The sequence below is a fragment of the Pinus tabuliformis genome, chromosome 4_2 (assembly GCF_031772625.1).
Source record: "Pinus tabuliformis cultivar Carrire ecotype Pingquan chromosome 4_2, CPIR1, whole genome shotgun sequence".
Classification (NCBI taxonomy): Eukaryota; Viridiplantae; Streptophyta; class Pinopsida; order Pinales; family Pinaceae; genus Pinus; species Pinus tabuliformis.
In genome coordinates this window covers 761967008-761979251 of record NC_142304.1, presented here as the reverse complement: position 1 = coordinate 761979251, position 12244 = coordinate 761967008, and the positions used below count along the sequence as shown (strand labels likewise).

At 44.3% G+C, this 12244-nt stretch overlaps 1 protein-coding gene across 1 annotated transcript; it reads right to left on the bottom strand.

Moving 5' to 3' along the window:
* Positions 1 to 11184: 11184 nt before the first annotated feature.
* On the bottom strand, positions 11185 to 12039 carry LOC149171830 (uncharacterized). The gene has a single exon (XM_089426097.1). The coding sequence runs from the start codon at positions 12037 to 12039 to the stop codon at positions 11185 to 11187; it is 855 nt and encodes a 284-aa protein (XP_089282223.1).
* Positions 12040 to 12244: the final 205 nt, after the last annotated feature.

Below are 12244 nucleotides of genomic sequence, written 5' to 3'. Positions count from 1 at the left end.
ATCCACCGATAGTAGAGGACCATCCCTGTCTGTCCATCCCCCCTCCGTTTTTTCCTGACATCCTTAGTGATCCTGTCATCCCTTATTTTTCATGTGCATATCCATCCACGAATGCACCCATTGTTTATCATTCGCAAGACACACTGGATATCATTCCATCATTTGACAACGGCGAGGATCAATCATTCATTGAAAATCCACTTGATCTTTCACCTACTTTTTCCAAAAACGCAAAGGGTGAACATCCTTTCTTCTCATCTACACCTCTATGTGATTCATCAAACCATGAGGATGCCGACCAACATCCTAAGTTTTCTAATATTGGCTATCATGATCTCTTTACTTCATCATATGATCATGATGTTGATTCACCATTATTAATCCATCTAAGCCACTAGTCTATGATGATCTACCTATCGACGAAGTAGAAACCCTCCGTCACTTTAGCTCGAGCTGATTGTTATGTCAGGTCCTTGCTGTCCTGATATTGGTCTCACTTCTGATCAGGAAAGTGTTCAAACAGCTGAGGCTCCTCATCACTCATCTGTATGCGCTGAAGAAAAACCCAACACTCAGATTTCACTTCCTCCACTCAAACTACATGATCTCATCACTCATGAATTGGAGGAATCTTACACAGTAAGCACACTTGCGCAACGTAAGTGGTCTACCTTTCTCACGTTTTCTTGCATGTCACGGTCAAGGTAATGCATACACTCAACATTTGCACACAATGTAGCACAACACCATTGCAATTCCATAGAGTGCATGTGATGTGCTTTCACTCATTTTTGTTCTGTGGACGCTTGTAAGCTCGAAGTGTGTCTATTTTCATTGTTGTATCTTTCACATTTGTTGGTTCACACAACTAGGTTGCTCATGGATGAAGCCTTCACCAACATGGGTCAAAAAATGCACTAGTGGTTGCATTGGAAATATCACTTCACATGATCAGGCCCATGCACTGTTAGCTTAGAAGTAGGAGTAGTGTTTGCTTTCAGTTTTCTTGCTTGCATGCTTGTTTTCTTTCTCGCTTTGCATGTTTATTTGACTACTTGCTTATTTTCTTAATCTATTTTCTTTCACATTTACTTCTGATTCTTCTTGTATTTGTTGTTTGTTTTCTTGATTTTGTTCATGGGTTAGTTTCGCATGAAACCATGCATGACTCTTGAAACAAGCTTGGTAAAGTACAAGAGGTCTTGCGTAGCTATCGCTACTTGGTTATCTGTCATCCTACCTCTATACGAAGAACTTGCTACTTTTAGTCCATGATACGTCGATGGAAAATACATAATGTTCGAAGTGAATCTTGGTGAAAACACAATGCTTGCACGCTAACTAGTGTCACCTACTCTAGTCGGTTGTTTTTGGGTTAACCCTTGGCTGCTCAGTCAAGTAGAGTAAGGTGAGGGGGAAAACCTTAATAAGCACGTAAGAAGTATACATTAACTACTTCTCTAAAGGAACAATCTCTTCTGCTCTAAATAATTTTGGATCCCTCTTCTGCTTCTAAAATGATTAAGTGCTATACACATTTATGAAAACAAAAATGAAAAAATGAACAGTGAAAAAATTCAAAAAAATGAAAAATGAATAAAGCGAAAGAAGAGAAAATATTCTTTCATAAAGAGGTGATGCAAGTAACTCTGCCGAGGTACTGACCAGGCTCGCTGGTAGCGGAGCGATGCTTCTGTTCCTGGGTGACTCCGTCAGGGTACTATCTAGGCCTGTTGGCAGCGGAGGAACCCCAGAGGTGAAACTAAGACTCTGACGACTATATTACTTGTGCACCAATATACCCCTCAATCCTAATCGAAACAAATATGTTGAATTGGCTTGGAATGTGTGTCAATTGACCAATAGCTTGGCAGATGCTACATCTTACAATCAAGCAAGTGTGGAAACCAAGATGAACTGAGAACTGAACAATACTTCTTGAGGTGTTAGACTTTATTTTCAGGAACAAGGTCCATTCAGAGAGCTGGAGTTCTACCAATGTGTCGCCAAGTGTTGTAGTGACTACAACAACCCTCGAAAATTTTTCCTTAGCTTCATTTTGGAGCTTCCCTACCAACCTTTCATAGCAACAAGTCTCGCCTTGTCAAGTACACAAGCTCTAGTGATTTTCTTGCAGAATGACAACCTGTCCATCAAAGCTTGCTGGATCCCCCTCATAGGTTGTTTCTGCATACTTGGTCCAGATGCAAGTTGAGCAGCTCCCTCAATAAATTGAGCAATTCTGGAGGGAAACCAATCTTCCCTCTAGAAATTGTGCAATTCTATTTGGCAGCTTGCTGTGATCCAGAATTGCGCAAATCTGCCTGTCACTGTTCAGTGAGAAAATTGTGCAATTCCTCCCAGCAGGGTTGTTCAGCCTAGAAATTGCGCAATTCTCAGCAGCAATCAATTACTTTACCCAAAAATTGTGCAATCCCTCTAGGTAGCCAGCCTAGTTCCATCCCATAAATGTGCATTTTTTCCCCTAAGTTGAGAAGACTGTTGCAGGTGCAGTTGGGTTGACCGGTTCCCTCCGGGACTAAGAAAAAATAATTTGCATGCATGGGCTGCTTCTCCCAACACAGCATGCAAAGGCATCCCTTGATTCAAGGATATATTTTTTAACAGTTGGAGGTTACATGCAAGGATCATTTCAGAAACCTCCCGCCAAGTGTTGCTTTTCCTGGATTTGTGGCATGCACGTCATAACCTTGATTTGATCAAAACTCATCAACCAGACACTGCAAAGCTCATTCCTCACATTGACCTTGTAGCTCTAACATCCCACATTGCATATAGGAGTCACTGACACATTCAACTCAGCTGTCTTGGGGTAAGCCCACCTTTCATGTCTTGTGTTGCGTTTCTGTTGCTTTTTGTGTTTCGCTTTATGTGAGTGTTGTCTGCTTGATTTCAGTGAGTGCTTGCTATCATTTTGATTTATGTTAGCTTGTAGAAGCACCATTCAGTTTTCTCTCACATCTCACTGCTATCGATTGCATGACACTGTTTTGCACAAATGGTCATCGTTGCGACAACTCGCTTTACACACATGCATGCTTTCCCATTTTTTGAATCTTGCACTTGCTATTTGCATGTATGATCATTCTGTCTTTTTTGTACTCATCTCACCATGCATTCAAACTTCTCATGTTTTCAGTCGCCCGTCGGGCGGACTAGGCTGCCTTAGCCCAGATCGTGCCTTGCCCGGCTAGCACTGCGCATTTTCGGAAGAAAAGGCTATGCCTTCCCTCTAGAGATTATGCAAACCTGGCCAAGCACTAACCTCCATACTTGAATTCCACAATTTTTGGAGGCAGTATCCTGCTAGCCCCAAAAGCGGCGCAATCCAATTTGTTGGTTGTATGTCACTCTTGACTGAAATTGTGCATTGTGCAGTTTCATTTCTTATCATGCTATGCTGGACTGTGCATTACTTATTTCTAGTAGTTAGTCAGTCTCCTGACAGCCCAGACTGTGCCTTGTGTAGTTTTGGCAGTCAATCTCCTAACCTCTCAGCAGAAATTGCACAACCTCCACGTTCAAACACACAGGTATGTTGCAAGTCAGTCCTCAAGTTTGTTTGGTTTTCAACTAACATATTGCTTTCCATGAGTGTTGGTATGTCTCCAGGCATCATAGGTGTTTGTCTGTCTCTCAGAAGCACAAGTACAACCACTTCCAGGAGAGTAGATTCAAAGACACTATTAAGAGCGCAACTGAGGATGCAGAAAATCAAGTGTCTATGAACTTGCCTATCCACGAAGGAATCAAGTTGTTCATGGATAAGGATATCGAGATCAATGGCAATGACATCATAGCAAGCAACACCATCAACAACAGTATAAGGCAGCACACCTGCGTGCGATGAATGAAAGAGGAAGGTTGCTGACAACATAGAGGTAGAGAAAAAGTTGTTAGTTCGAAGCAGATCCACCTATGACAAGAGAATATTTGGAGATTGAAGCTATGAGGTGATGGCACGACATGAATGTCGCGCGAAGGTAGAGAAGGAATAAAGGAGGAGTTGCATGTGATGAAGCATCAACTCAAGGAAGAACAAGAGCTGCATAGATGAGAGAATGAGTTGCAATAGGAATAGGTACAACAGGGGACGCAACATGTACAGACGGATGAAACTACGGTCGTACAAGTTATAGATCCATCCTAGCAGCTAGCACGGGGAAGACAAGGTGAGCAGTGATGTTTATTGCATGCAAGGGAATTCAGTAGCATGCATGTCATTATGCGCATGCATGTGATCTCACCCATTTGGCACACTCACTGAGGCGAAGACAAGAAGCAAGTCCAACTAGAGCTGAACATGTATTTTGACAAGTTGATGCGTGCAACTACCAGCACATGCTTGGAGGTCAGTGCAAACATTATGCATCAATATGTTGTCGGTCCGGTCGCATCCAGGATGGACATGCGCATGTTATGAGACAAGTTGGATGGAGGAGCCATATCAGTGTACTCGGATGCAAGGAAGGCAATAGTTCATTGTGGCAAGATGTCACCACTGAGCGCACAAACAACATCACGGACGACCAGACTTGGCATCAGTTCGCCACCATCAACCATCACAAGGTTGTCAAACAGTTGGTCTCACTACAATGGTCTAAGTGTTAGTGATGTCTTGCATGGCTTTCTTAAGCCATTTTGTCTCACATGGTACATGTGCATTGTAATTTCCAGTCTTGTCAAGAGCAAGTTCAAGTGTCGATAGTTGGATGTAACAGTCATGGAGTAGATGAAGAGTCATGAGGGTAGATGAACTATCACAAAGGGAACTTAAGGGCCACCCCACCCTTTTCTATAAATAGTCCCTCATAACTCATTGTAGAGGCTTTTGGTTAGCCAAGCTTCGATAAGAGTATCTTAGAGAAAGCTTGGACAATATTGTAACGCACATTGGCTTCTCCATTGCGAAGAGCGAGTATATCTTTTTGGAGGAGCAGGCGGTTGTAGCTGTAAAATTTGGCTATCGGAACTAGTGGTTGGACATGGATGTATTGCATTACTAGAACTTACACCTCTTAATATAACAGAGCCAACACATTTCATGCATATGTTGTATTGTATTCTAGCTATAGTTTTTACTCTAAATGATATATGTATTTATTTGCTTACACATGCATGTATGGACAATTCAGTATAAGTAGTATGAATCTTTCTGAAATGTGCTGTTGGTTTAACCATCACTTTGGATTGCTTGTTAACTTGCTTTCCAGCTTGTGATGCATCTTCGCTCGTGTATTCCCTTCCAAGCTGCGTACTATTACAGGTTTCCAAGGGGCGCACTCATCTCACTCTCCGTATGTTAGAACCTCTCATGCACCTTCCTTGACTTACTACAATTGTCACACCCTTGCTACCAACAGGGAGATCTTACTTGCCTCTGTGTGAAACTGCGGTCAAGGCATTACTGTACAACCCACTGCTGGGACTCCTACACCAAACATTCTGAGGTCTAATTGGGACCTCTTACCGGGGAGATCCCTTGACATGTTGGCGGGTCCAACACCGTCAACAGAATCACATATGAGAATAAAAATAAAACAAATTGACAAAGAGAGATGCACTTCACCAATAAAATGACACAAGAATCCCATAATGATTGCAATATATTAGTGAAAATCTGATCATTAGAGGCTCTGTGAGTTGCTTTAAATACAATTCATTTTCTTCAAACAAGTCCCAACAACTTATAAGTCTTATTAAAACATATTTATTAATTTATGCTAAACTAATATCAGATTCCAAAAAGGAATTGATTTACAAAATATTCTCCAATAATTTCTGGGAAAATATGAATAAAATTAATAATATATACCAAAAACATGTATATATTTCCAAAATATAACTAAGTAATAGGAAATCCATACTATTTAATCTTCTGTTCAGACTTTAAAGCGAATAGTTGCTGACGGTGGCTATTTCTAGAAAAAATCTACATAACAAATTAAAGATAAAATAATATCTCTAATTTATCTACTGGAAACTTTGAACTGCGTGCAAGTATTATGCATTGCAATATGGAATTGGTTGACTAATTGCTGGAAATTTGTTGTTTGATCTTTAATCTGTTGATCTTTTGCTGTTAGGTGTCTTAGACTGATATTCATGCCCTGAAATATGAAAACAGGTTTGAAATTGTCTTAACAAAATTAGCTAACTGTCCTCTTAAATCTGATTTCTCTGCATTTGAGTTCTATTTCTGTCATATTTTGTTTTCATCATCCTTTAAATACTTTATTTTGACACAAAATATTTGGGAAAAGAAATATATATATATATTTTTTATCGTTAAAACTATGCTACGCTATTATTTACATTAAAACAGAAAACGGTTACAACCATGAAGTCCTGTGCCAGAGGCCATGGATGGATCTCTGGACTTACAGCGCTCAAAAAACCACCCGTTTAGGGTCCATAGCACTCGAATGACTACCCACGCAGGGGCCTTGACAAGAAAACTTCTCATCCACACAGTGGCAGCAACTTTGAGACCAAGCGCCCACGCAGGGGCGCTTCCACAGAAATTGAAAGCCCACGCAGGGGCGCTACCACAGACTTTGAATGCCCACGCAGGGGCTATAAACCTTAGAACATCAGTGAGGGCAGAAGTGGACAAATAAAAGAAAATTTTCATCAGACACCTTCGCAGGGGCGTGGAGGCACCCTGAGCCGTAGAATTCATATACAAAACAGAGACATTCAGAACTCCACCCTGAGTAGTAGAATTCACATACATAACAGAGACATTCAGAACATACCAGCTGCCGTAGACAAAAACAGAGCATCTAAGACAAGGAGGAGAGTGAGCGAGCGGTCGATTAATCGTCCGGCTCCTCGTCCGGCTCCTCCTCATATATCCAGCATAATCCTTCCGGGGGGGGCCCAATCTGCCTTAGCTTTCTTTGACGCGGGCTCTGGCTGAGACGCTGGAGGGGCAGTGTCTGGTCTTGGGCAGTCCTCCGGCAGTCCTTCAGCAGCTCTGGAGCTCTCGGCCTGATGCGGCTGTGGGCGGGGCTGCTCCCCGACCTCCTCCACCGGTTCTTCCAGAAAAAGAACAGATACATGAGCATTGATGCGCGAATTGGCCTGGGGGCTGTTGATGGAAAAAACCGCAGTTCCAAACGCAGGGAGAGGATTGGAACCCGCTTCAGAGCTGCCAGCCTCCATGAATTGGCGCGATTGCAAGGGGTTGGCTTCCTCAACTCGGTGACATAAACAGCGGCAGCAGCGAGAAGAGACATTCTCCACAGATGGGCGCGATGTTCCGCCTCTTCCTGAGCCTCTACGGCTGATGAGGCGTTGTCTGAGCTTGACCATGGTGGTCTTATATGCCAGATAGCGAAACGGAGCAGGGTGAACAGACACACTCCCGTCGCCCACACCAACAGGCTTGCTCCCAAATCCAATTGCAACAGGGGCGTCTTGAACCAGACCTCCGGAAATTGACACCCGAAATCCCAATTCCCTCCACTGTAAATGATCCACATCAAAACATTCCTTCTCTGCATTGTATTTATGCCTCTCTGCCATGTCTCGGCCCTCTCCCTCCTTAACTGCACACAGCAACCAAGATTATGCTCTGGACCAGGCATTAATTTGCCGTCCCTTCCCTCCTCAGCACTCACGCTTGCAGACCCCGCCGGCTGCTCGCAGTGAATGCTCGCCTTATACCTGGTACCGCCCATGGTGACCAGGTGGCGGTCCCATGTCCTCTCCCGTGGCACCCGCATCCGGGGAAGCAGCCTCATTTTGGATTAGCCTGTCTAATTCCTGAGCCTTTGAAATGTCTGATATGATGGCTATGGTGCCTGTGAGAAGATACTGATCGTTGTCTGCACCTATGTTAGCTAGAAAGTCCGCTACCTTGTTTCCTTCTCTTTTTGTATGAGTGAAGGTGATAGCTCTGTTGCTACGGAGATCTTGTTCAATGGCTTCTAGTCTGGCTGCAAGTCTCCAGCTATTAGTGATTTTTCCTGCTTGAGAGCCATTTTGAAGTCTCCTGGCCATGTTTATAAGAATCTGGGAATCTCCTTCCACGATCAGGGGCTGCAGATTTAGGTTCCTGGCGAGGAGAATTCCTTGCCATAAACCTTCGATCTCCGCCGAGTTGTTGGTATCCCATCCCAAAGAACCAAAGTATAGCTGTGAGGGTGTGCCTGCTTGATTCCTAATGATGCCTCCAAAGCCTGCCTTTCCCGGGTTACCTTTGGAGGCTCCATCAAAGTTAAGCTTGTAGGAGTTCTCGGGGGGGGCCTTCCAAGTGCCTTCAATGGTGCTGCTGCTTGTAGAAGTACTGCTTTTCTGGGAGGTCTGTGGTAGAGATAAATTCCAATTACTTATAATGCCTTTCTCGTTGTCTTGAGATGGGAGATCCTCCTGAGTCCAGGAGTGGAGAGCCAGCGTTTCATTGAGGTTCCCACATATTCTGGTCCATATGTCATCGACCCTAGAGCTCTGATTTTTGAATATCCTCTTATTCCGTTCCTTCCATATACCCCATAGAATGAGACCTGGTAGTAATTTCCATAGGCAGTTGAGGAGCTCGCTCTTGTATGGATGCTGCGGCCAATGTCGAAGGGTGTCAATTATGTCATTCATTTTCCTGCACCTTATTTGACATCTGAAACTAGCCTTTTCCCACAACTGATTGGCTAGGGGGCAGGAGTCCAACAGGTGAGGGAGCGTTTCCTCATTTTGCTGGCAGTTAGGACATATCGATGGTCCATGGAAATTCCTTCTTCGTAATTTGTCCCAGGTGAGGATTCTTTTGTGACTTACCAACCACAGGAAATAAGAGATTTTGGGCCATGAGTTGGGATCCCATACTGTGCGCCAGATTGGGTCCGGAGGGTTATTGTGGTTGCATATAATCTTGTAGGCCTCTGAAGTTGAAAAGTTACCTTTTGGACGGTATCCCCATCTTAGGATATCGTTGCCTTCATCATATCTGATTCTCCTTTTTTCCAGCTCCCTCTCCAATTCCCCTGTATCCTGAAGATTTGTGAGGTTGATTAACTGATTTCCCTGTATCCATTTCCTGAATCCGTGCTCCGTCTCCTGCGTCCAGTAGTGATTGATTTTTCCTTGCTGCTGCTCCTGCCTTATTTGGTCCAACGGTATATGTATTATGTGGGTCAACTTTGGCATTTGGTTCCATGCATCTGTCCAAAATCTCGTCGTTTTGCCATTCCTGACCTCCCAGAAGCTGTGTTGCTGTATTAAGTGGAAGTGTTGTTTTGCCGCATTCCAGATTAGAGATCCATTTTCCCTGGGGGTAAACCGAATGAGCTCCTCCTGGGGGCGGTTGTTGGCATATTTGGCCGTCCAGATTCTTGCCCAGGGCTTTCCTGGATTAGAGACCCAGTTCCACCAAATTTTGGCACTCATAATAGTATTACTATGCTCCGGATCTCTTAACCCTATGCCTCCTTTTTCTTTTGGTTGACATGCCACAGACCATTTAACAAGCGCCCATTTCCTGTTTGTAGCCGATCCACCCCATAGAAAACTGCGCTGGAGCTTCCTGATCCTTTTTAAGACCCATTTGGGAGCTGCAAGAACTGAGAAAAGGTATAATGGCATTGCCTGGAGAACTGACTTAATGAGCACAACCCGGCTGGCTAGGTTGAGAGATCTGTGCGTCCAAAGGTTGAGACGAGATTCAAGCTTCTCAAGGAGAGAGCGCCATGAGGAGTGCTTGATAGCAGAGGCAGTGAGAGGGGCACCCAGGTATTTGGAGGGGAGAGATGCTGAGGGGAAGCCAAGAATTCGGGTGACGGCTGACTTAATCTGGGGGGGCGTGTGGAAGAAAAAAATCTGCGATTTGGTACAGTTTACATCAGTGCCAGATGCTTCAGCGAAGTCATTGAGCAAGGATTTGAGGCAAGAGGCTTCCTGGGCTGAGGGATAACCAAACAGCATAGTGTCATCAACAAACTGCTGATGAGAGGTGGCAGGGGAGTTATGAACAGAAAGACCTTTGAGAAGGTGGGATTCGAGAGCTTGCTTTATGTGACGGCCAAGCCCTTCTGCCATGAGAACAAATAGGAAAGGGGATAGGGGATCCCCCTGCCTAATTCCTCTTGATGGCTTGAAGGGTCGAGAAGGGATGCCATTAACAAGGATGGAGAATTGAGTTGAACTTATTAAACTCATTATCCAGCGGATCCACATAGTATTGAAGCCAAAAGCTTTTAGCATTTGCTGAATAAAGTTCCAGCTGAGTTTATCAAAAGCCTTTGAAAGATCAAGCTTAAGAATCATACCTGCTTGCTTTGATTGTTTGAGGGAGTGAATGATCTCGTGCGTAAGGAGAATGCCGTCCAGGATTTGTCTGCCCTCCACGTAACCTGACTGTTCCTGGGATATGAGCAGCGGCAATAGGGGCTTCAACCGGTTAGCCACAACTTTAGAGATGACCTTGTAAATTACATTGCAGAGTGCAATCGGCCTGAATTTGTCGGGCTTGATAGAGTCCTCCTCTTTGGGAATGAGGGCGATGAAAGTGGTGTTGAGAGAAGGTAGAATCCAGTGGATTGCTCTCGATTCTTCAACAATTTGCCATACTTCCTGTTTTATCATCTCCCAAAAGGTATGAAAGAACGTAGTGGTGAAACCATCTGGTCCGGGGGCTTTTCCATCCTTGAGCTGGGCCATTGCCTCATCCACCTCCTGAAGCTGAATCGGACGGAGGAGAAGCTCATTGTGCTCCTCTGTAATGATTCTAGGCACATTGTTAGTGATTTTTCCAATTGCTTGGCTTCTATCTCCTTCCGGCTCTTGAAGGATCTGGTTGAAGTGATTGCACAACTCTTCCTCAATTTCCTCATGCGTTTCCACTCTTTCCCCTCCTGGCTTCTGGATGAACGGAATGTTGTTGTGCATTCTTCTTTGTATGGTGGTTCTGTGGAAGAATTTGGTGTTGCGTTCTCCTTCCTTCAACCATCTTATTCTGGACTTTTGTTTCCAGTAAATTTCCTCTTGCTTCTGCCTTTCCTCAATCTGCCTGTGGATGCGCCTTTCCTGTTCCAGTGTCCCTTCTGTGTATCCTTCTGTGATGATTTTTTGATGGAGATCTGCTAGTTCCTGATTGAGATCATGCTGTGCTTTGAATATGTCTCCAAAGGTTTCTCTGTTCCATCGCTTTAGCTGGAATTTTAGGAATCAGAGCTTCTGTTGAAATTTGTACATCTTAGATCCTTCTGGAGGGGTGAAGGAGGTCCAAGTGGCTGTGACAAAGTCTTTGAACTCAGGGTGCGAGAGCCAAAAACTTTCGAAACGGAAGGGTCTCCGAGTCTGGTTTCCAGGTCTTTGCCATTGGAGAGCTATCGGCCAGTGGTCCGAACCAGTATGCGGGAGAATGGCGGCTGTGATGTCTCCTCCAAGATGAATCGCATTATCAGATATGAGGAAGCGATCGAGCTTGGAGGCGATTTGATGTTTGCCGGCTCTGCGATTACTCCAAGTGAAAGTACCATTGCAGAAAGGCATGTCTATTAGGGAGGCATTTTGGATGAAGTCCTTGAAATGGATATTTTCTTGCTCCAATCTGTTTCTTCCCCCAGTTTTTTCTTCTAGCTTAGTGATCATGTTAAAATCCCCTCCGATGATCCAGAGCGGGTGCCTCCTGTTGTTATTCAGTGCCTCAATGGTGTCTAGGAGTGCTATTTTGCTTCCTGTATCCTGCGGGAAGTAAACATTTGAGAGATTACCATGTACATTCGTGCCCAAAATATGGAAGGCTGCCTGTATAAGGTGATGAGAGGCATGGAACTCTGAAAGGTTTATTGCTTGGGTGTTCCATGCAATAGCCAGTCCTCCTGACGCTCCTGATGCATCAACTGCTACTGAGCGGCATCCTGGCCAAGCTTTTGTTAGGATGCTACCTAATGTAGTGCCGTTACATTTGGTTTCCTGGAAAAAGCAAATTTGTGGCTTTTCCGCTTTAATCATGTTCTTTAACATTCTGAGTTTACCTGGGCCGTTGAGCCCTCTTAAGTTCCATGAGACCAGCTTCATGGTTTAACCATTTGGAGAGGGTTTGTAGTACTTTGTCAATTTCGCATACCTGCCTGAGTCTACCAGGAGCTTCCCTACCTCGATCGTTCTTTGTAGATCTGTTTTTCGTCCCCTTTTTTTTGACTCCTTAGGTGGTTGGCTTCCATCCCACTGGCTTCCTGGTTGGATCCCGAGTTGCTGCTGCTGGTATGCTCGTGAGATAACC

Coding starts and splice junctions, on each gene's coding strand:
- LOC149171830 (XM_089426097.1), bottom strand. CDS start 12,039: ATGAAGCTGGTCTCATGGAACTTAAGAGGGCTCAACGGCCCAGGTAAA.